The sequence below is a fragment of the Naegleria fowleri genome (assembly GCF_008403515.1).
Source record: "Naegleria fowleri strain ATCC 30894 chromosome Unknown tig4, whole genome shotgun sequence".
Taxonomy (NCBI): Eukaryota; Heterolobosea; class Eutetramitea; order Acrasida; family Naegleriidae; genus Naegleria; species Naegleria fowleri.
The window spans coordinates 353,793-376,958 of NW_025407936.1; the positions used below are offsets into that span (position 1 = coordinate 353,793).

Below are 23,166 nucleotides of genomic sequence, written 5' to 3' on the forward strand. Positions count from 1 at the left end.
AACAAACTTCTATCATCTGATGAAAGCCACTCCATTCATTCAAATTCAAATTCAAAACTTGATGATGTAAAGTGTCAACCCAAATGGGGCGATCGATTTTTTCGAAGATAAAAATGAAAAGAACTCTCGGACAGGAGGATAAAGGTTCCCCCAAACATTGCAAATTCGTTCATCATTCCAAAGATGATGATGCTGCTGATGCTGCATGTGTACAGAGTAGCTGCCCTTCTTCTCTTAACTCATTACCAGACTCTGCATTCAAAATAATTTTACAATATTTGGCGACTTTTGTGAAACTAAAAGAAGAGTCCGACGAGTCTGATGATGACAGTAAAAGCGACCAAAGTGAGGATGATGTTGTCGCTTCTTCAAATGCCGAAATATTCTTGGGTTGGAATGAAGATTTACATTCTCTCAGCCTCGTTTGCTCTTCCATTTTTCTCAAATGCTTTCCTTTTCAATTAGACTATTCAATTCAGAAGGTCTTCAAACATGTTACGTCCTTAAGGGACAAAATTGAAATATTCAGACAAGCTGAATCGTGTGCTCACTACTACAAATATACACAACATCTTGCCCAAAAGAGGTTGAATGAACGGAAAGCATATTGGAAAGAATGGTTTTCCAGCTCAAAAGACTACCCCCAAGAATATCAATCTGAACTGCAAAAGAAACTTTTAGATCGTGTGAAATATAATTTTCGGGAAATAATATCTCCCATCTATGATGACCATACATTTGAGGCCTATTTTAGCGTTGACGGAAATGACATCATTCATTTCTATGCTGAAGGAACTTGTATGGATAATGGGAGAGAGGAAGGCTCTAATTTCAGTATTTCTGTCAAATTTGGAGGTTGTATAAAAGAGGACGTTTTAAGTAGCATTGAAAACCACTTGCAACTTCCTCTAGATAGATCATGCTACGATGATGACGGATTCAGTGATGAAGAAATCGAAGAGGAAGGTGAGACTAATATTACTCAAGAATTTCAACATCTCATGGGCAATACGGAAGACGTCACAGAGTTAAAGATAAGCTCAAAAACTCTCCAAAAACTCAGAAATTGCTTAGAGATTGGTGAGGAAATTAGTAATAACTCGTTAGTTCAGGCCATTCTACACCTTTTACCATTGAAAAGAAACGATTATAGCTTATTTGTTTATTATGAATCTATGAGTTTTATTGATTCTGAGAGCAGTGCTTCTGAATCCGATTCCACATCTTCCGAATGCAATGCAAAAAAGAAGTGGACCAAGTCACAACACAAAACTAAGAAGGATTACATCAAATCAACAACAAATCTATTACCTTTATTGAATTCAATGGGTACCGATATGATTATTCACATCATGAAATTCTTAAAGAAGAAGCATATGAAAAACTTTGCCTTAACTTGCAGAGATTTCCACAGATATTACATGATGAGTGGATGGTCATTTGCCACTCGATTTATTTCAACAGTGAGTACAATCTTCAGTTTCAAAGCTCTCTCATTGATGGAATCACAAACAAAATATGATATCATCCAAAAAATCATCACACAACTCCGAGACAATGCCACATATCGTGTTTATGCTTCTTCACCCTCAAACTCCAACCCTTGTGTGCGTTATATCAAGTTGAGATATGGTGCCATTGACTACAAATCTTTTGTCTCTGCTCGATTTTCATTGGATGGAACGGTTTATGAACATTTTGCACTAGATGACGAAGGCAGTTCTCCTTATTTCAAAATTACTAAATTTGAAAAAAAAGAAACATCAACACAAGATGAGGTAACAGTCAACTGTTTGAAATGTAGCAATGGAAAAGCAAACATTACCAAATCTTTCGTAAAGGAATTGGAAATCTTGTTTGCCAATAGTAAGATGCCGCAACGAGAGTCCTGCATTTTCAACAGGTCAAAAAAAGAAGACGAAGAAAGCAAAAAGAAGAGAAATCTTGTTGAAGCTCTCATTAGATGCCTTCCATGGGATTCCAGTTGGAATTGGGTATTCTTTTCAGGTCAAGTCAATGTAGTTGATCGGATCAAGTATGCCTAGTAAGAGATTGATCTTTGCAGTTTTGCTCTTTGTTCGAACATTGTCAACACATAGAGGGTTTTTGATGTCGGTTTATTGAATCTTTCAACCATCCTCAGTTGCAAGTGGAGAGCACGCAATCATGACAAATTTACATAAAATCGACAGGTTTGAAAAGTTTCCTTAAAAGTCCCTCAAGTGATGCATCAACCAACTCCAAACAGCTCCTATTCCTGACTTCCATCTCTTTTTGGCTTTTTCTTGTGGACCGTTCAAACAAAATGAAACAACCTTTCACAACCATGGTATCTCCTCCAACTTCAACAACACACTGCAGTGAATTTCCGAAATCAAGATTGGGCCACATCAAACACTCAACAACAATGGTTGATCAATGTCAACACAACAAGACGATCCAATCATCCCACAGTCAAGGCAGGGATGGTGATCATCATCATAGGCTATTCAAAATCAACAAAAACGAAAAAAATGATGTTGGAAACCGTTCCGAGCAGCAATCTTCCAAGAAAGAGACCTTGTTGATAGAGTTGCCTTCATCATTTACAACCACTTCAACAACATTGAGTCTTACAGAACAAACAAAGATTAATTTATCTTGTGATGGAGATCAATTCAGTGATGATAATATTAGCGACAGAAGAACACATTTTGCTTGTTCATCACCTCCGAGAGATTTTATTTCTTCATCACCGAATGATGAAGAAATGGAGGATGAATTTCCGAAGAAATCACACACCTCAATCACCAAAGAACACGTGGAAAAGGAACAACTTTCACTTCACCCAAAGAAGAATGCAAAATCTGGTAGCACCAATGAGCCACCACCTTCTTCTCACATCCAAGAATTAGATTTAAAACGAACACTCAAAGACTCTAAATTATTTCAATCATGTCCAACAAATATGATACGTAAAAACACGCCACCAACCACATCGACTCTCACTCAAATGATCAAACAAACACATTCACTGGGAAACATGCAGACCATGAACAAAGACTTAACTGGAGAATTACATCACACGTTGAATGCTTCATCCTCCACTCCCACCTTTGAAAAATTGGACCAAGAAAAAACCAACACGCCATGCACCAATGTTGCTTTTCAACAAGAATCCTTCAAATTTGATTTACCAAGTGAAACGAGAAAAGCATTTCTTGAAAATAATCATATTTGGATGGAAATTCTTTCCTTCCTGGAAGAATATGACGTTTTATGGGGAATCAGACTAACATGTAATTTATTATGTAGATATAGTTGTGAATATGAAAGAAACTTTAAAACCTCATTCGTGATGAAGCATGATATTTCAAATAGAGAAGAGCTTAAACGATTTACCACTCACAACCTGGTAAAATTGCCCAACTTAAAAAGAGTCATAATTTCAGATGTGTATTCAGCAGCTATTACCTATGACGATATTCTAAATTGTTGCTTGAGAGAATTATTTGAGAGTGATATAAAACTTGAGGAAATTCAAATTGACAAGCATGTCGACTTGCGATTATTTGAGCTTATGAACCAAGCGAAATGCATCAATAAGCTCAAATCATTGACCGCGAAAAGTCTAACAAAATTCAACGTTACTCCAAATATTGCAGAAAGTAACAAATTCAGAAAAGCATTGACGCATTATCTATCTTTCTGTACGTCACTGGAATCTTTAAATTTAACCTACATCTCAATTATTGAAGACGACATTATGCCCATATTTTTGGATTTATGCTCGTCACAATCAGGTAAATCCTTAATGTGGACTCCAAGGCAATTGAAAGAGTTTTCGTTTGTTGTTTCCACAATTTCAGCTGAAACCATGCAATTAATTGTGCGTTGCTGCCCCAATTTACAGAGATTAAAGATCGTATGCACACTTACACACCACCATGTCAGCCCTGGAAGCGTGACAAGTAGTGCACATATTCCCTCTTATGTTTCCTCACAGAGGACAAGTGACAATACGAAAGAAATACATGCTCTGGAATATATTTCAAGTTTACACAAATTGAAGCATCTCGAACTCGTGAATCCAATTCTCACTAACAAGACCTTGAACACTTGGCGACAGGAAGAAAATTTTACAAGTAATTTACAAATTTTAAGATTAAGAGGCAATCCCTTTCTTGAATTACACAGATATGCTGTGATTAATGGAGATGTATTCACTGGAAAGCTACTTCCTCATGGTGTCTCTAAAGAGCAAAGTGAATTGATTGACCGCCATCAGAGAGAAAATACTTGCTCATTTGAAGAGATGGAGCTATTTGTCAGAAGATTGCACAATCTACGTGAAATTGAACTAGATTTATCTGTACTGCTTTCTAATTTGGATATAGGGTCACCTTCTACGAAATTGAATTTGTCCTTTCTAGGAGATGATCTTTTATTTCCTCACCTTAAGAAGTTGAGTATTGCAGGATTTACTTCAACCATGAAACATGTTTTGCCGTTAACAAGAAGGTGGGTTCATTCCGCACTTCCTCAACAACACCCCTCGTCTTCGTTTAGTACTGTCAGTCCAAAGAAGTGCTCCCCACCTCCACCACATCTTGAACCATATTCAGCTACGAAGATCTTGTACTTGCAAGGTCAAATGCTTAGCCAACAACAAATAGAAAACCTATCGAAAATGCACAATTTGGAACAATTGAAACTTAGTTTATCTATTTTCAATGCAACCATTAGATTTCCATTCCAAAACCTTACAAGCTTGTGTATTTATTTCCAAGAGTTCACATATATGAATTTATCAAGTTTATTGGAGCAAGCTTTAGAACCATTAGTCAAGTTGAAACAATTAGTGATTGGATCAATCTCGCTACACCCTCATATCCGTACGTCTACACATACCACAAGGTCTATACAGAATTTTAATACTAATTATTTGGAAGAGCTTGTAAAGGCAGTTCGTATACGGAGTGACACATTAGAAACATTGGAAATTGAAAATCAACAACTCACAGAGATTGAAGTGGAGCACTTGAAATTTTTTAAAAAGTTGAAAGTATTGAAGATTCCCTATGACTTGAATGGTTTATATTTACTTGGGCTCATTAAGGAATTACCCAAACTACGATGTATCATCATCCAATGTTGTTGTTCATTTTTGCAAAATGAGTCGCTGGTGAATGATTTTCATGTCAAAATGAAGAGAGAAAAAGAAGTGGTGATAAAGTCAGCTCCTCATGTCAAACTGACGTTTGAGGAAATTAAATTAGAATGACTCGAGTAGTGACCAAAAAGCGTTTTTGGAATGCAAATAGAGTGGTAAAAAATCCATCAATAATTATTTGCAAGTTACAAACAACATATAACAACAAGTGAGATCAGTATTACATATGTTTTATAGAGAATATTTCACAATTGGATTCTTGTTTGTTTTGTTAACCATTTTGTTTGGTTTTGTAATTTTAGATGTCACATAGGACGGCGATTGAGAGTTGTTGAGGTTGTTGGAAAATGTGACTATTGGCTTGAAAGTTTCTCTCGTTGCATCAGCAGGAAAAGAAAACATCAAATCAGAAGCTTTTTGGTTAGACCTCATCGAATTCATATTCGAATGCAGGGATGGGTCATCATGTTGTTGTGGTTGTTGCTGTTTCTGTGCTGAATTCAACATGGACGGTGTGACGACTTGTCTTCGATTCACTAAATTGGCATATAAAATTTCCAAAGTTGGTGAATGTCCAAGCACAACTCAGAAACGAGTATGGTGGTCGTTGCATGGTCTGAAGAAGAAGCAACAACAAGGCTATTCTGTTCTTCTTCTTTGCTCATCCATTCCTTCAAATAATACCGCATGAGGGAGGTTTTTTGTTGTGTTATTTGAGCGTTTTGAGGATTCGAGAGGAAAGGAAAAGAAGAAGTTTGGTTGTTGACATTTGCTGGATAATGTCGTGCATCGTTCGCCACCACTCCCATGCAGGGTGACGAGGATGGAGGGCTAATGCCATCGCATGACATGTTTCCATTCATTGAACATTGAACAACATTTCCCTCTTTGATGACCGTTCGCTTTTCGTTTTGGTTGGTCGATGGGTCGTTCTTTGCATTATTATTTTCAAAAAAGGATGATGAAAGATGTCTTCTCTGTTGATGTTTATGAATAATGGAACCCACCATGGCTGCTGCTTGATCAATTTCTTTGTCATCATGTTGAAAATGAGTGGAAGAGGCAGGAATAGATCCCTGAGTTGAATTGAATTGACTTTTCTGTTGCAGCAACAACAACTCGAGATAATGTTTCAGGGTGTTCGTTGGCATGTTTTTTCAGGGTGTTGTTGTTGCGGGAGGAATAGTGTGCGCCGACAAAACTAATTCTCTACTACAACTCGATGTATTTGGTTCAAATGTTTTTAGTAACGAGCCCTAACTGGGATTCTATGCCAAATCAGTTCTCCATGATCAATTCCATTGAATGGGGAAACCTCTCCTCATTGGTCAAACATCATCATCAATTCATCATTAGATAATTTCTTGGATTGTGTCACTCAGAGGAAGGACACTTAATTCAGAATTTTGGATTTTCTTCGAGAAGATTTTTATGTCTCAATGTCGATCTTTCAGAAACAAAAAAAATGTTCAATTCATTGTCCTATGGAACAACTTTAATCAATCACACCACCACCCAACAACAAAACCCAAAATTACCCAATGTTCTGGTCATTGGTATTGGGGAATACGTAACAGGATACGTTCATGAGTCTGCTTCTCAATCCGATAAGCCTATCGGAGTGGTATTATTAACTCTTTTTGATTTACGTCGGAGAGGAAAAATACATCACATTTATCTTGCAGGAACACAAGGTACTAAATTTACGGGTATTAGAAATCATTTAAAGAGAGGGTTGAGTCGATACAATTTTGAAGGAAATACTATTATTTCTGGTTCGAGAAGAGATGAACACTCTGAAGAAGCTCTGTCTGTTGTGGATGAATATCTTACAGAAACGTTTCCTGCAGATTCTGTTGAAAAAGATATTCATGCCTACAGAGAAGGATTGAAAAGGTTAAACAAGGGAGATGTTGTGTTCATATTCACGCCTGATCATACACATTATGAGATTGCATTGGAATGCATTAATAGTGGAATGCATGTTCTTGTGGCAAAACCACTCGTCCAAAAATTAGAACATCACTATGAGTTGATTAATGCAATTCGTAAAGAGAATGTACTCGTTGGCGTTGAGGTTCACAAGAGATGGGATCCAATCTATTCGGATGCAAGAGATCGAATTTTGAATCAAGATGAAATTGGTGATTTTTCTTATTTTTCAAGTTACATGTCTCAACCTAGTTCACAACTCATTACTTTCAAGAATTGGGCATCTCATAGTGACATTTCATATTACTTAAATTCTCATCATATTGATTTCCATTGTTGGGCATTAAATGGAATGGAAACGAGAAGTTCAGAAAAACAACAACGATTTTGGAGACCATACAGGGTATTTGCAAGTGGATCCTATGGTGTTGCTAACAGTGAGCCATTTAATATTAACACTGAAGACTCGATTACTCTCACGGTTCAATGGGTTGACTTGTCATCCAAAATTTGCGAAAATCCATCGAAAGATAATTCTGCAGAAAACTTTTCAAAATGTCTCAAAGGCACTGCTGTCTACACAAGTTCTTGGGTAGCACCAAAGAAATCAGATGTCCACTCCCAGCAACGATTCATGTATCAAGGAAGTAAGGGAGAGATTACCGTTGATCAAGCTCATCGTGGATACACAGTAGCATCAGATGCTCCCACAAGTCTTGGACTTCGTTCAATCAACCCTCTATTTATGAAATACTCACCTGATGTGTTTGGAAGATTCTCAGGCCAAAATGGTTATGGCTATTTGAGCCTCTCAAGTTTTGTAGAGTGTGTTTATTTGTATGAGAATTCACTTGTCACCGATTTGAATCTCCTCAAGCAACAGTTACCATCCGTCGATGTCATTCAACACAGCAACACAACAGAGAACGATTGCCGTCCAGCAATGTTGTCTGCCTCTATATTGACGACAGCAATTTTAGAGGCTGGCCGTATTTCCTTAAATAAGCAACTCGAAGGAAAATTTTCGTCTGGCGACGTTGTGATTCATTACAACATGAAAACTCTGTTGCCCACTCATTTTGAATAAACACAGTTCTTTCCATTTAAAAATCAATATTCATCAAGTTGAGCTTCTAAATGCAAAATGAATCGTAGAGATAATATAGGTATTGAAACGAATGCATCAAACATAGCTTGTTTTACTGAATGCTTCCACTTGAACCCTAGTTTTATCATCACGAAAAGAACATGTAAGTAACCTCGAGAAGAAAAATATCTCCATACAGGATGGTCAAAATGTTCACAAAACACGAGCATGTTGTTCTCATCCATCATGTGTCCGTACTTTTGCATCAGGATAAAGCAGCAATAATCCGGATCATTAAACAATTCAAGTTCTGAGGTAAATGCGATGAGAGGAGAAACACACAAATCATCTTGTTGGTTTTTGCAATTGAATGAAGTATTCAGATTCAGCTTGCTTGTACGATTTGGATGCAAGATCATCAAACAAAAAGAAGCCAATGGCAAGATCAACATTCTTCCTTCAATATCCTTCAAGTTCTTTGGATCTCCATATTGGGGCGCTTTTACTTTCAGAACCACTCGATCCCTCCAATAATTAAAATCCTCAGCTTTGACATACAAGATTGACAACATCACACACAACATGAGATGATTTGACATTCGTTTCGACCTCAGAAAGAATTGAAAAGAATCTACCAAAGCCATATCCTCCACCTCTACATGGTCTTTCAATTGAAAAATAATTTTACGAAGTTCATGCACATTGGAAATGAGGGAAATCTGTTGTTCGAAAGAGCTTTTCGTTGTATGATGATGAGTCGATTAATTTTGGCATATTCGCGATTCATGAGAGGTAGCATTGAAAAATGATTTTTGAAAAGATGATACCAATAATAATAGTATTCGTCTTGTTGTTCATGTTGTGGCTCTTCTTTTGAATGGTTTTCCATTAGTTCTTGGATGACTTTTTGTTTCTTTGGATGCTTGTTGTTGTCCAACCATTGGTTTTTGTTGTTGGTGGAGTTGGTCGCCTTTCGTTTTTTACTGACGGAGGAGTTGGAGTCCTCCAAGTGCTTTTCATCATCATTTTCATCATCTAGTGGAACATTCCACTCAAATATTGAATTGCCAAAGACTTGATCAAACAAACGTTTCCACAACAAGTTACTCGTTGCACATTGGTGCCACTTGCGAGAAACCACCATACAGTTTTGAACCACCTCGGGACCTTCGAGAAATTGAAGAATGTGGAGGAGGGTGTCGTGGCACCACAAGTTGGACTTGGGCATTTTTTTAAGGAAATTTACGAACCTTATTGTTCAAGATATTTTGTAAGGGCATTTGCACTAATTTAATGATGTTACTAATATTACTGACAATAACTGCTACTTTATAATTTAAATAAAATAGAATCAAGGAATGCGTAAAAACCACCATATATGGTACCCTGAGGGAAATATTAAGGGTAAAGTAGATCTAACAAATGACCAACTAGGGAACGTTTGAACAATGAACAATAATATTCATATATATTACTGCTTTATTTTCTTGGAAACTTGTTCGTTACGATGATGGTTCTTGTTTTTTCGTTTGTGTTTTTCTTGGTTGATCGTTGTCAACGATGGTCGTATTGGAAAAGTGTATGGAATTTGTTTTTTACTTTTCCATGTCAAGGGAATGTAATCCATCTTGCTCAAATCATTCACTCCTCCATGTTTCTCATAATCCATGTGAAGATCGTAATAAAACTTTTGAGATCTTGGTATCAAGGAATCAATTGAAGATGATTTTCGATGTTCCACCAACAAGTGAATATAGGGTTCATTGGCCATCTTTTGAATTAAAAATCGATAATCGAGTAAATTGTGTTCTTGAAAAGTGGAAATGAGATTCATCAATTCTGTCAATACTCCATAAACAGTCTGAATGGATAATTGAGGTTGAAATCCAGAATTTGCACCTCCTCCAGCTACTCCAGGATTCAATGATAAATTTGATGTCAACACGTTAGACCAATATCTTTCATTTTCTTCCTCTTCATCCTCTACTTCTGGAAGCACATCTTTCACTCGTTTGAATTCAGTTCTACAAACTCGATTTTGTGCAACATCGATTCGGTTCACAATAATGGCAGAAGCAGGTCTCAAAAAGACATTGGTCCACCATTTTGCCAATTCGCTTTGTGTTGAAAGTTCGAGTCCTTTTTCTGTTTGATATTCTAGTTTTGTGATCAATTTCACAACCGTTGCTCGATCTGTCTTGACATCATTATAGGCTCCATCTATTTTTGTTCGAAATAATATTTTCAAATTTCCAAGAGTGAATAAATTATATGAAATTGGTTCTCCATCACGATGCATTAATTCAAATTGTGTGTAATTTTCTGCTGGTTGTTCATCTATCTTTAGAGTAGGAATTGCAGTCTTTGAGGGTACATGAATGAGAGGTCCTCTGAGAGAGACCGTTTTGACAGTGTACTTGTAATACAATTGATTCACATCTCTTTGGGTCCACACTTTTTTGATTAAGGGTTTCTCCAAAAATATGGTGAATTTCTTTTGTTTTGTTTTGTCACTACTTTCCGTTAAACTATTGTTAGATGTACGGCCTGAATAAGGTTTTGCTATTACTGGAATACACCACTCTTCTGAGAAGGTTGGACCTAAAGTGTTCAAAAGTGCAGACATGGCACTACTGGCACAAACAAAGTCAATTTCTGGGAACTGAGGTAAAATAACGTCGTTAATAATAGTGTCATCCGTCACTTGAGGTAAATTGCGGTGTAAATACACATTCATGGAAGATTTAGATTTGTGTAAATGCTTGAGAGGGTCATAGACTGAAGCTGTAGATTGATCTATGACTTGTTCGGATGAGGTGTCACCTGCAATGGGATTCAAAGATGGATCATCCACTTTGTAAATGTTAGTGCTGATTGGAAGTTTTGGTAACCTGACAATCTTCGCAGTTGTTGTAGATGTAGATGCTTCATCAGAGGCTGTAGAGTCAACTTCTATTTGCTCTGCACTTTCCTGTTGATAAATAAGAGTATTTCTGTGATAGGTGAAGTATTTGTCAGTAGTTTGATAGATACTCTTGGAAAATTTCAGAATTGGATCCGCAACGTTTGGCATCGTGCTTCCTCCAAGGGTAGGAGAAACTAACATCTTAGTTTTTTGCAAATTAAAGAGGTTCATGGATTTCATAAGTTCGAAATGTCTTGGAAGAATATGTTTCATATCATGAAAATTGGAAGTGGCGCTTGTAGGAACTAATCGATCAAGCTTCTTCCTTTGTTTCATTTTCTCAACTTGTTCCATGATGTATGGGTCAGTGTGAAAATATCTTACAAGTCTATTATTCCATGCATCGTCAAATAAATATTTTCGATAGATTGCTTGTTCTTCTTCAATCATCTTTTTAAGTTTGAAAAACAATGGGGGTGGAGGAGGAAGAGCATTTGACAGAGCTGTTTGCTTTTGAAATGCTTTAAATTGCTTCAAGCCCTTCAAATAGAAGGCAACATCCTCTTGAGTTAAGCAGGAGTATTTTCCAAGATGATCTAATGGATTGGGTGTTGGTTTTGAACTGGCTTGTCTCTTCAGTTGAGTTTCATCTGTTTTCTTCTTCTTAGACCTTTTACATTTTTTCTTTGTTTCTACAACTTGTGTCACAGGAGTGTTGCCGCTTGAGGTTGATAGAGCAATTGTCGATGTTGTTGATGGACTTACGGACTGAACAGAAGCAAGAGAGGAGATTGATTTTGTGCTTTCTTCGTTTCTCTCTGAACCATGAGCATCAATTTGGGGCATTTTGACTTGTTGAAGAGGTGTCTGAACGTGTTCTATAGGCTCTGTTTCATGTGACATTGGCTGATCAAAACCTCCCATTTCTAAATGATCATCTTCCATAATATACATTTTTGTTTCTTCCTCACTTTCAGATCCTTCACTTTGTTCATCTATTCGAGAAAAACTCGTGACGGTATTCATCATTGGTTTCTGAGGTTGATGCATTGTTGGAGAGGTAAGAGCTGCTATTGATGGCTGCACGGGTTCATCTTTTTGCAAAATGGGCCCTTGAGGTAATGTAGGAATTCTAGAATTTTGAAAAGGTTCCTCATGACTTTTAGATTTCTCCACAAATTCTTTTCTTTTTTCAACTAGAAGTTTAAGCAATTTTGATGATGGATCTTTGTTACTACTAAATATTAGTGGAACATTTAAATCTCGTAAAACGTCCACATCCATCACAGAATTCATTAATGGTATTTGATTATGTTCCTCTCTAAAGTCCATCCAATGAAATAGATACTCTGAATTAGATCCGCTAGAAGCATTGGGATAATGCTTTGTCAATCTTTTGATTGGTTCAATGTTTGGCATTTCCGACAATGCATTCAAATAATCAAAATCCACTGAAATTTGTTTTAAATTTTCATTTTCTCCCTTTTTATACATGCTGACTGTACTTCCAAATTTGTTAATCTCTTTTTCGAATATTTCTGAAGGAGGTTTGAGTTTATTCCATGCCAGAGGAAGCATTAATTTCGGTCTCTTAAATTCATTGTCAATATTTCCTCTTAATATTTCATAGTATTCAAATGGTGAAGAAGCTTCCTCTTTGGATGTATTTTTCAATTCCGATGATGAATCATTGTTGTTACCTTCGTTCTTGTTCATCATTTTTTTTAAATGCAAATTATTGAACCTGGAGGTTGAATTCAAATATGTCTCTGTTTATTCAGATCGATGATGGTTGTTCAATGGTGACGTTGAAAGTGACAATTGTTGTTTGAGTGTCCATATCCGGAGATAGTGCTGATTGTTTTACAGACAATGCAAGAATCAATTCTATGTTCAACATGGTAATTGTTCAATGGTACAAGAGAAGCTTATCAATACCTTGCACAAACATCCATTTGTCGGAATATTGATTGTTTTGTCAACACATAGAGGGTTTTTGATGTCGGTTTATTGAATCTTTCAACCATCCTCAATCAACACTTGAAATAATTCAGACATCATCAGTGTCATCGTTGGACAATACGTCATCCATTCCTTCTTCATGTGCATCTTCATCAGACTCAAAATTTGGAGTTCCTCCCTGCTGTGGAGAGAGTCTGGAATTCGTTAGAAGAGATTGAAGACCCTCCTCATCATGAAAATAAATGGATAGCAATTCGTCATTGGCCTCTAGATTTGAAGTGTGATTGGGATTTGAAGTGTTAATAGCTTTCACACCTGGCATTGTAAAACATTGACTCTTTGTGAAAGGACACACATATTTCTTATCGATATAGTCAGCATATTTGTTTTCCTTACTTTGAACTGCCTTGGTTTCATCATCGAGATCACTATTTTCACCACCACCTCCACCACTTGTACTGCTCGTCACGCTTCGTGTTCCTGCTTCCTTCTTTCTATTGAACAATGTATATTCATTGTAGGGTCCAGGAGCATTCAGGAAGATAATAGTCTCGCGTTTTCCCAAGACATCACTCCACATGACAAGATATTTTCGTGATTTAAGTTTAAAGTGCTCTTCTTGAATTCTTCGAATTTCACTACCAACAGATTTGCAACGCTTATTTTGATCCTTTGAGACTTGTCGTTTTCCTTGCTTTTTTCGAGTCACGTATTTGTGAAATGTCTTGTGAAGAGAGGAGGGAACCATCTGATCCAATTTTCTACTCTTTTCAAAAACACAACAACTAAAAGTTCCACCATGACAAAACAGAGTACAAAACCCGTGTTGTGCAAAATGATCCTTCAATGTGTAAAGGAAAAATTGATAATCATGATGATGATTAAATAATAGTATCATTTTCATTCTCTCAGTCGAGTGTTGAATGAGCTCTGTAATAGCAGGATCTATTCTATATTCATTGCTTGAGTCTGTTGCCTTTCTTTCTTTTAATATTCTGCTAAGATCATTCAACTCCCGGAGATATACAAAAATTTCGAAAAAAATTTTGTAAAATGAAATGTAAATGGGTATTTGAGTGTCTAATTTGAGAACAATTTTTGTTTGATTGACACCTGAAATTGAATGAAACTGAAATGGAATTTTCAATAGATGACTGGGAACAGAAAGTAGTGGAGTTTTTCCAAAAAACAACGAAGATTGAGAATGTAATTTTGAATCATTGATGGGACCTGGTGAGCAAGAAGATCGAAACGACTCATTCATCCAATAGTGTGCATGAACCAATTCAGACCATAATTTGTTCACCAATATTAAATTCATCAAATCATCGGAGATAATATGTTGAGTTTTCTTGCTCTTCTTCTTTTTCTTTTTTCCATGATCATGGTTCGTTTCTGCGTCATTGTAAATAGAAAAATCCATCAAGAAGATCAAGATATGATTCACCACACGTCTATGGGAGGAAAGGATAAAAGCTCCTTCTTTCCGAATTTCATAATCGAGCAGTTTTCTTTGTGTTGGAGAAGAAATTAAATCATCCATAATAGTATCATCTTCATCATTTAAATATTTTGTTCGTTCTCGAAGACGGTTCAATTGATTTCTTTCATGCTTCTTGTTGACCGAGTCCACGAAAGAGGAGAGATTTTGAAACATTTTTTTTCAAAAGTTATTTTTGAAATTGCTGAATTTTGCATCTTGGCACTGAAATCCATATTGAACTCATATTGAACCATTAAAGAATATTTTCATTATGAAAAAGAGCTTCTCTGTAGTGAAAAACAACTCCCTCATTGTCAGATTTACAAATTAAAAGAGTCTCTTGTCTCAATAATTTATTTCTTTTCCTTAGGCTTTAATGAGGACAAAACGTCGTCAATACGAAGAATCAAACAAGCTGCCTCAACAGCGGTCTTAATGGTTTGAACCTTCACTTCGTAAGGTTCCCAAATCTTCAATTCTGCAGTGTCAGCAATAACACCCTTTTGGCCATCAATTCCCAAAGTAAGATTTTGTTCATTGGCGTGTTTAGCTCTCAATTCAGTGATGAGACGAATTGTATTAGCTCCACAGTTTTCTGCCAACGTTCTAGGAATAACCTCTAATGCAGAAGCAACAGCTTGGTATGGAAGTTGTTCAATTCCCTTGATACTTTTTGATTTTTGCATCAAATGTTGAGAAACGCTCATTTCAACAGCACCACCTCCAGGAACAATACGAGGATCAATAAAGATATTCTTTACAACATGCAAAGCATCCTCCAGATTTCTTTCAATTTCATTCAAAATATCCTTGCTTCCACCTCTCAAAAGAATTGTGCATGCCTTAGGATCTTTGCAATTTTCAATGAATGAAAAGTATTCGTCACCAATCTTTCTAACTTCAAATAAACCAGCTCCTGTTCCGATATCAGATTCTCTGATTTCAGATGTTCTCGAAACGATTGTGGCTCCTGTAGCACGAGCAATACGGTTGTTGTCCGTCTTTCTGACGCGACGGAGAGCAGAAATATTATGTTTCAGAAGATAATATTGGGCCAAATCCGAGCATCCCTTTTCAGTAATGACAAGATCTGGTTTGAATTTGATAATGTCGCCACAAGTCTTCTTAATCCACTCGTCTTCCATCTTGAGTAGGGTTTCGAAATCTTCTTCCTTTTCCAAAACAACATTGGTTTCGCTTTCACCCTTCTTGTATTCGAGAGGACAGTCCAAAAGTAAAATTCTTGGATTTTCAATTCTTCTTCTCATCTTTGGATGAAGAATATCCTTGTTAATCATGACACCGCTCAATACTCGAGATTCAGATAATAATCCACCTGGAATCTTTTCGATACGTGCATATCTTTTAACATCGATATCTTTCTTTCCATTCTCCAAATCGATAGCAACTGTTCGCACAGCATCAATTGCCAATTTACACATCAAATCGCTGTAACGATGAGTGAATTTAGTACCAATACTAGTATTCACAATTTCTGCTACTTGTTCATAATTGTTAGTATCGATAGTTCTTGACATCTTTTCAGAAATAAAGTTAACAGCATCCTCAAGAGCTTTCAAAAAGCCTTTCACAATACGAGTTGGGTGAATCTTTCTTTCCAACAATGGCTCGGCCACTGTAAGAATTTCACCGGCAAGGATGATGACTGAAGTGGTACCATCACCAACTTCTTCATCTTGTGTTCTACTCAATTCAATCATACTCTTAGCTGCTGGATGAGTAACGTCGCATTCTCTGAGGATGGCATTACCATCACTGGTCAGTTGAACAGTACCCATCTGATCGAGAATCATTTTGAGCATGGCCTTTGGTCCGAGAGTGGTTCTCACAATGGAGGCAATGGCTTTAGCAGCTTGGATATTGGCAAGTTGAGCCTTTGAACCTTGCTCTCTCTTCGAGTTACCCTCTATGAGTTGTTGTTGTTGTTGTTGTTGTAGTGAAGTAAATTGAAGAAAAGGTCAAGTGTAGTGGGATTGGTGTTGTTGTTGGTGGTAATTATGCATACAAGATGATGTTATTCATCATTATATTGTTTGTGGTTGTGTTATTATTGAGTGTGAATACAATTTAATGAAATGAATGATTCAATAGTATCGGGCATGAAACATCATCAATGTAGGGTAGATAGGACATCCATCAGAGTGTATACAATATACACAAAAAGATGAGCATAGTGGGATTACGGAGAACGGAACATGGCATTAAAACGGTATACATCAAATAATAATAATCATAGACAACGGCGATGATGAGTTATACAAAACAACAGCTAATCATGACCGATAATACATACTGAGTACAAAGATTTGAGGTCTAGCTTGTGCGAACATTTTGTATTTTTTTTCTTGAAAGAAAATTCTATCGGAAGCCTTCCGATGGTTGAAAATATTGTCTTGACATGATAGCAATCTTTAAATATTTGTGATAGTCATTCTGTTAAGAATGATAATTCCGTCTCTCCTTCGAGAGACATGTTTGTATTCGGAGCACTCAATAACACCAGATTCATGTCAATGATGTGTGTGGTGTCCTCCCAGAAAAAGTAGTTCTTTTCTTGAAATACAAACCAGAATCAGAAACCAAACCATTATTAAATCCGCTCAGTCTGAATAGCTTTAATTCAAGACAAAATCTGGAAGAAATGAATACATGTTCGATTGGACACCTTTTGTAAAATTGAGGAAAGTCAATTTACCATGTGGCATTTGATGATGAAGTTTTGAAAGAATTTCTTCAGGCTTCAATAAGAACTCTCTTGGATCGATAGGAGTCACTCCATCCTTCTTAAAGGCGGTATGAGCAATGATTTGATTTAAGGCATGTTCTGCATGCAATAAATTACATCTCAATGTACAAACAAGTGAATAACAGAAGGAGCATTTTGGTGGAATTTTCCAAATAATCATGCAAGATTCATTATTGATCGTTCTTAAAAAACATCCAGAAGAAGAGAGACCTGTCAAAGTCGTTACAGAGCTCTGTCCACTCCCACTATTACCAGCATTGGAATCTTGTAGAATTTTTGGTATTGTGAAAGTATTGTGTGATTTCCAATCTTCATTCACACCATTCATAATTTGTGAAATTATTTGCTTGTTGTGAGAGGATGGAATTTGATTGGTCATGTCCAAGTAGCTACTACTTGATGAATGTTGTGTCATATTCGGTATTTCTACTTTTTCATACGACTGACTAAACCAACAAGTGCCTTTCTCAATTGAATGTATCACAAAGTACAAAATTTCATGAGTAACAGCTGCATTCATACCACCATCATGATGATGATGATGATTACTATTTTCTTTATGATTGTTTTGTTCCGATGAGGACGACAAGGCGTATGATGAATGGTATTGATTGGTATTTTGTACTTTCATTAATTGTAAATATTGTTGAATATGAGGATGATTGTGATGGTCATCCATGTGTGATGGGATGTTTTGTTGACTCCGAGGACTTGTCATCATGAATGCTCCTGTTGTTGATGTTGTGGAAGTTTTTGACAAAGATCGTTGTCGTACGGTAATGTTACTGTTGTGGTGATGAGATGATTCGGAAGGAGTGGCAGAGTTGAAAGCAGTGTCTGATTCTGTATCGTGGAGATCTGTGGGAGTGTTGTTGGTGGGCGTGAGAGAAGAGGTGGTCGACGAAGAGGTTTTTGCTTTGGGCGTGAGGGGTGAATGCAGCAGCTGATCTTGCATTTTTGTATGTTATGTTTTTATTATTCACACAAAATCAAAACATGTTCCGAAATTGAGAATCAAACGCAATGCTAATCAACAACCAAATAAATATATTCGCCTTGAAACAAACGATACAGGTGAATGTTCTTTTTAATTGTCACCGAATTCTTCTACTCACCCTCAATTTTGTAAGTTCTTGGTTGGGGGGGTTTGTTTGTTTGAGTACCTTTGCAACAAGGATGTGAAGAAGTGCTCTGCAACTTCGACTTGGTCAGTACTTGGGGGAGTGGATGACGCACTAATTGCCGAGTTCAGGGTTCTCGGCGTTGTTAACCCCTTTTGAGTCAGCATGCTATGCTCATTAAAGTATTCAGAAGCGATTGGGGTTGGAAGTATTAATGGGCTCTGCAATTCATTAAGTTTGGAAGTTCTTGGAGTGAGAGGTATCGAATTCTTTTGTCTCATATGACGTCCCGGAGAGCTCAAGTTGGATGATAAGGGAGATTGCAAGGATCCAGGTTCATTATCAAGTGGTCTGGATTGAATCATGTTTCTAATTTTTTGCTGCTTTTTCAGAAAAGTTTCCAAATCTTCAACAGGTTCTTTATCACTGGGTGCCGTTTGTTGTGAGCTTTCTTTAGCAAAGAATAAGTCATTGAATGTGGAATCAAAATCTGTTTTTTCAGGATCTGATGGAAAAGTGGAGCAATCTATGGATTTAATCTTTGGCGAAGAATCGCATCCACTTGGTATTAAAATGCAACTGTGATCCTTGTATTCAATGCTGTCTTTAAAAGAGAAGGCTGTATTGAAAAACACGTTCAAAAGATAACTCTTCAGGGTGAGACAATTGATGTTAGAAGTGGCGGATGTATAGAAAAGAGAGGCACCATCTTCAAATCGCGAATAGGTTTTCGGAAAATCAGTATTTCATCTAAAAACTTACATCTCAAAGCAATACTTCGAAGTTTGTATAAAACAAAATTAAGGAAATGGTCTGGTCTTGAAGTAACGACGGCACGTCGACCACAAAAGGAATCTGCCACTTGTTCAACCAGATCACATTTTGTGATTGCAATTACGATTGGAACTCCAATATTTGTGTCAATGACAACTGGTACATCTACTGACTCTTTCACGATTTGTGAGTAACCTTTCTTATAAACGTCCTTAACTGAGTGATTATCAATATGAGTGATGTGTGTCAAATTATTATTGATCATATCTCAAAAGAAATTAATCGTGACGCAAAAATACAATACCTCTTTGAAAGCAACGTTGTGAGTCCTCTGATGACATTGCTGGTATTAGTTTGTTTGCAATATGATCTTGAACAATTTTGACCCATCTTTTTGTCCTTGAAATGACGTCCTTTACGTTGGAGATGTCTACAGTAATGACCACGATGGACTTTTCAAGATTTGAGACCGTCAATGCAAAATCCAACAAATATGAAAAGTGTTGATTTTCCATTTGATAAATATTCACATATTTGTCCTCTTTGTCGAGTGAACTTTGGTTTTCTGAATTGCTATCCGATTCTCCACTGATGTCGGTCACTCTAAAAAACGTATACTCTATCGAAAGTGTATCATGATACACCTGATGAGGTGTTGGGCTATTGCAAATCCTTTCAATCTGGAATTAAATGATCTTACCTCACCAGAAATATCCTTCCCCTGTATTCTTCGAATTAAACTCCGTTGGCCGTTCTTTTCATCTCCCAGAAATATTAAATTACAACTCTCTCGAACTCCTTCCTGCAATTTGGAATCTCGTCTTTGATGTTTCAATAAAGTACTCCATATATTAATGTGTTGCTTCTCCCGAACAGATGCTGAAATTCTCGATTTATTATGCTGCCTCTCTTGATCAGCATTTAGAAGACTTTCTGTGCCCGTTAATGACGAGAGGTTTGTCGATGCAGTTGAAGTATTCAATAAGGTGGTGCCACTTAATTCAACATTCATTTTTTTCGTTTCTGTAATTGGTTTTTAGAGGGAGAACAATCGAGAGACAGGATGAAAAGGCTTCCAATCAATCTCATCATCATGTTATAATAAATTGAACTAGAAAATTATTTATTGTTGTGATAATAATTATTCTTGTTGTTGAGCACTCGACACAACCTTGTTTGCCTTCTTATAATATTTGTATAATTTGCTTTCTTTTGGTGGCTCGGCAACCATGATGGCACAGGCAGGTCTCTTTGTGAGAGTTGCCTTTCCCAGTTCAACTTTTGATTCCACAAAAACAAACTCCACTCCTTCAGTGGCTTTGATGAGTTCTGGGAAGTGAGAAATGATGTCCATTGGGTAGCTATCTCCAGCGAGAACAACAAATCCTTTGACTTTCTTTCTGATGGCTCGGTTCACATTCTTTATTCCTCTATGCAAAACATTCTTCTCCTTTGATTGTACAGCTTTAGAGATTACTTTGAAAAGTTTGCTCACGTCCTTCTCGGATGTAACAAGAGGTTGAGCAAAGGGCAGCAAAGGAAGTCTAATTTGTTGTTCGTTTGTTGATGTGGTTGTCGTCTCCATTTCGTTGTCGCTCATTTTTTTTCTTGAACTTTTTTCTCTTCTCGTCAGCTGATGAAGATGGAGAAGAATCACATCTTTTTGTCAACCCTAGAAAAACGCAAAGTCAAATTCCTCGTCAGACTGTTGGCTTGGTATTCCATACTTTTCCTCATGGATAACAATGTCATTGGAGTTGGAGCTTCCTGATTGCGCTACTTGTCCAAAACTGCCAGAATTCAATTCTAACACTTTTTTTAAGAGAGTCTGGTTGTCTTTTCCTAAATAGGTAGAAACAATCGTTGCATAGACTCCAGGTATTTCAATATTTGCTGCCTTAAGGATTGAGAGTATAGATTCTGCTTCAATCTTCATTTCCAAATCATGCAAAATGAAACATGCATAGATGCAAGCCATGATCGATTCGCTTTGAGACAAGACTTTAGACGATGCAGGTTTGAGGTTACTGCTACCACAAGAAGTTTGTTGTTCAAGTTCTCCTTGAGTTGGAAGAGGCACTCCATAGAGCATTGAATGTTGAATGAATTGCACAATTCTGTGTCGAAGACCTTTCTCTAATAAAAGACAAGCTCGTTGGGTTGAGACTAATGGATTTTCTTGCGAGTTTTGGACATGACTCACTGTACAAGATGAATCAAAAGAACCGACCTGAATGGCAACTAAACACGTATATTCTGCAGAGGCTTTCTTCGTGGATTTGAATAGTTCATTTAACTGTTGTCTCAAAAGCTTTGCATTTCTCGTTGTGGTTGTTGTTTGGAGATGAATGTCTTGAAATCGGTTCAATAATTCATTCCATGTGTTGCTCCAATGATGATCCAACGTTGAGTGAACATTACAGTGGTTATCATTGTCGTTTTCGGATGATGAAATAGCTCCGAGAAATTTCATGCATTGATTCAAAAGAGTTCGATAATATTCCACAGTTGTGTTGTCGAATGTCGTATCATCACATTCCAAGTATTCCACAATTTCTGTCTGAATTTGAATGGCTTGAAGGAGGTTGTCCCACAAGAATTTGGTGGGCTGAATCATGTGTTCACACGACTTTTTTTTGTGGTTGAACTTATTGTGAACTCTTTTATCGAGAGAAAGCTTTTATTTGTTTTCGGGAACTCATCTCGCAAGAAAAATGTCAAAGAGAGATCACAACCACATTCACTCTGAGATCGAGTTGAATCATTCTTGTTTTTTCGAATTTCTTTTCTGTTGATGAACTCAATGATCTTCATCGAACAGAAAGAAGCAATGGTTATTGAATCGAGAATTGAAATATCCAATATTTCAGTCCTGTGGAGTTTATGAATGATAGAGAATTTGTTTTGAATCACATTAAAAAGTATGGTTAAGGATTGGAATATGCAGCCAAATATTTGCAAGAAGATCGAGAAAGTTTGTGTTGACATGAATTTCAATTTGCAAGTCCAAATATTTGGGAAGATAAAGAAGTGATATCGATAGCTGTAAAACACTTCCCAGGTGTATGGAAATATATCTCATCAATACTTGACAAGATATTTGCTTTGGAGTTAGCTCAACAGAATGGATTGGCTTTGTTATATGCACCCAATAATTTTAACGGATAGAGAATTGGTTTTAATTGCTGTCAAGCAAAGTGGTGAAGTACTTCAGTTAACCAATTATGTTTTTGTAGAGAGCAATTTGAGATTGGACAAGGAAATTGTTTTGGAAGCAATCAAGGAAAACAAGAAGGCGCTTCTGTTCATACCAAAGGAGTTACTTTTCGATTATGAACTCATGTTAACAGTTCTCAAAGCAATATTTCCAGAGTTTTCTCATTTAAATTCTTTTAATTATTCACAAAAAGACATCATGATGAAACTCATTCAAGAAAATGGATTGTTTCTTGAATTTGCAAGTGATGCCTTGAAAAATGATGGAGAGTTTGCGTTACTGGCTGTTCCACAGAATGGAGAAGCATTGGAATATGTTTCTGATGAATTGAAGAGAGGCCAACAAGTTGTGTTAAAAGCTGTCAATCAATGTGGATATTCTCTTATATTTGCTGCCTCTGAATTGAAGAATAACAAAGAGGTTGTATTAAAAGTTGTAAGACAAAATGGTATTGCTCTTGCCAATGCATCCAATGAGTTGAAAAACGACAGAGAAGTGGTCCTCTGTGCTGTAAGACAAAATGGTTATGCATTAGAGTTTGCAGGTGATAGGATGAGACGAGACTAAGAAATTGTATTAGAAGCTTTCAAACGAGTACCTTTTTCAATTCAATATGCATCTCGAGATATTTTGTGTGACAAACAATTCTGGTTGAAAGTTGTTGTTGACTTTGACCATTGTTGTACGCTCGATTTCATACCAACAAAATTCACTTCTTATCATGACGCTTATTTGGGAAGATATCATTAAAACGCATTCTGAACTA

General features: G+C 36.7%; 12 protein-coding genes across 12 annotated transcripts; 4 read left to right on the plus strand and 8 right to left on the minus strand.

Moving 5' to 3' along the window:
• Nucleotides 1-113: 113 nt before the first annotated feature.
• FDP41_007725 (uncharacterized protein) lies at nt 114-2,045 on the plus strand (the record flags this gene model as incomplete). The annotated part of the gene is made up of 1 exon (XM_044711501.1): nt 114-2,045. The coding sequence occupies one exon, from the start codon at nt 114-116 to the stop codon at nt 2,043-2,045; it is 1,932 nt and encodes a 643-aa protein (XP_044568523.1).
• A 260-nt stretch (nt 2,046-2,305) lies between these two features.
• FDP41_007726 (uncharacterized protein) lies at nt 2,306-5,263 on the plus strand (the record flags this gene model as incomplete). The annotated part of the gene is made up of 1 exon (XM_044711502.1): nt 2,306-5,263. One exon carries the CDS (start codon nt 2,306-2,308, stop codon nt 5,261-5,263), a length of 2,958 nt encoding a protein of 985 aa, XP_044568524.1.
• A 425-nt stretch (nt 5,264-5,688) lies between these two features.
• FDP41_007727 (uncharacterized protein) lies at nt 5,689-6,303 on the minus strand (the record flags this gene model as incomplete). The annotated part of the gene is made up of 1 exon (XM_044711503.1): nt 5,689-6,303. The coding sequence occupies one exon, from the start codon at nt 6,301-6,303 to the stop codon at nt 5,689-5,691; it is 615 nt and encodes a 204-aa protein (XP_044568525.1).
• A 314-nt stretch (nt 6,304-6,617) lies between these two features.
• On the plus strand, nt 6,618-8,171 carry FDP41_007728 (uncharacterized protein; the record flags this gene model as incomplete). Its single annotated transcript, XM_044711504.1, has 1 exon — nt 6,618-8,171. One exon carries the CDS (start codon nt 6,618-6,620, stop codon nt 8,169-8,171), a length of 1,554 nt encoding a protein of 517 aa, XP_044568526.1.
• A 1,471-nt stretch (nt 8,172-9,642) lies between these two features.
• On the minus strand, nt 9,643-12,795 carry FDP41_007729 (uncharacterized protein; the record flags this gene model as incomplete). The annotated part of the gene is made up of 1 exon (XM_044711505.1): nt 9,643-12,795. One exon carries the CDS (start codon nt 12,793-12,795, stop codon nt 9,643-9,645), a length of 3,153 nt encoding a protein of 1,050 aa, XP_044568527.1.
• Nucleotides 12,796-13,126: 331 nt separating this feature from the next.
• FDP41_007730 (uncharacterized protein) lies at nt 13,127-14,695 on the minus strand (the record flags this gene model as incomplete). The annotated part of the gene is made up of 1 exon (XM_044711507.1): nt 13,127-14,695. The coding sequence occupies one exon, from the start codon at nt 14,693-14,695 to the stop codon at nt 13,127-13,129; it is 1,569 nt and encodes a 522-aa protein (XP_044568528.1).
• A 179-nt stretch (nt 14,696-14,874) lies between these two features.
• FDP41_007731 (uncharacterized protein) lies at nt 14,875-16,872 on the minus strand (the record flags this gene model as incomplete). Its single annotated transcript, XM_044711508.1, has 2 exons — nt 14,875-16,448; nt 16,836-16,872. 2 exons carry the CDS (start codon nt 16,870-16,872, stop codon nt 14,875-14,877), a joined length of 1,611 nt encoding a protein of 536 aa, XP_044568529.1.
• Nucleotides 16,873-17,157: 285 nt separating this feature from the next.
• Nucleotides 17,158-18,243, minus strand: FDP41_007732 (uncharacterized protein; the record flags this gene model as incomplete). Its single annotated transcript, XM_044711509.1, has 1 exon — nt 17,158-18,243. The coding sequence occupies one exon, from the start codon at nt 18,241-18,243 to the stop codon at nt 17,158-17,160; it is 1,086 nt and encodes a 361-aa protein (XP_044568530.1).
• A 162-nt stretch (nt 18,244-18,405) lies between these two features.
• Nucleotides 18,406-20,195, minus strand: FDP41_007733 (uncharacterized protein; the record flags this gene model as incomplete). Its single annotated transcript, XM_044711510.1, has 4 exons — nt 18,406-19,118; nt 19,172-19,399; nt 19,488-19,827; nt 19,884-20,195. 4 exons carry the CDS (start codon nt 20,193-20,195, stop codon nt 18,406-18,408), a joined length of 1,593 nt encoding a protein of 530 aa, XP_044568531.1.
• A 129-nt stretch (nt 20,196-20,324) lies between these two features.
• On the minus strand, nt 20,325-20,783 carry FDP41_007734 (uncharacterized protein; the record flags this gene model as incomplete). The annotated part of the gene is made up of 1 exon (XM_044711511.1): nt 20,325-20,783. The coding sequence occupies one exon, from the start codon at nt 20,781-20,783 to the stop codon at nt 20,325-20,327; it is 459 nt and encodes a 152-aa protein (XP_044568532.1).
• A 72-nt stretch (nt 20,784-20,855) lies between these two features.
• Nucleotides 20,856-21,800, minus strand: FDP41_007735 (uncharacterized protein; the record flags this gene model as incomplete). Its single annotated transcript, XM_044711512.1, has 1 exon — nt 20,856-21,800. The coding sequence occupies one exon, from the start codon at nt 21,798-21,800 to the stop codon at nt 20,856-20,858; it is 945 nt and encodes a 314-aa protein (XP_044568533.1).
• A 507-nt stretch (nt 21,801-22,307) lies between these two features.
• On the plus strand, nt 22,308-22,967 carry FDP41_007736 (uncharacterized protein; the record flags this gene model as incomplete). The annotated part of the gene is made up of 1 exon (XM_044711513.1): nt 22,308-22,967. The coding sequence occupies one exon, from the start codon at nt 22,308-22,310 to the stop codon at nt 22,965-22,967; it is 660 nt and encodes a 219-aa protein (XP_044568534.1).
• Between the last annotated feature and the right edge of the window lie 199 nt (nt 22,968-23,166).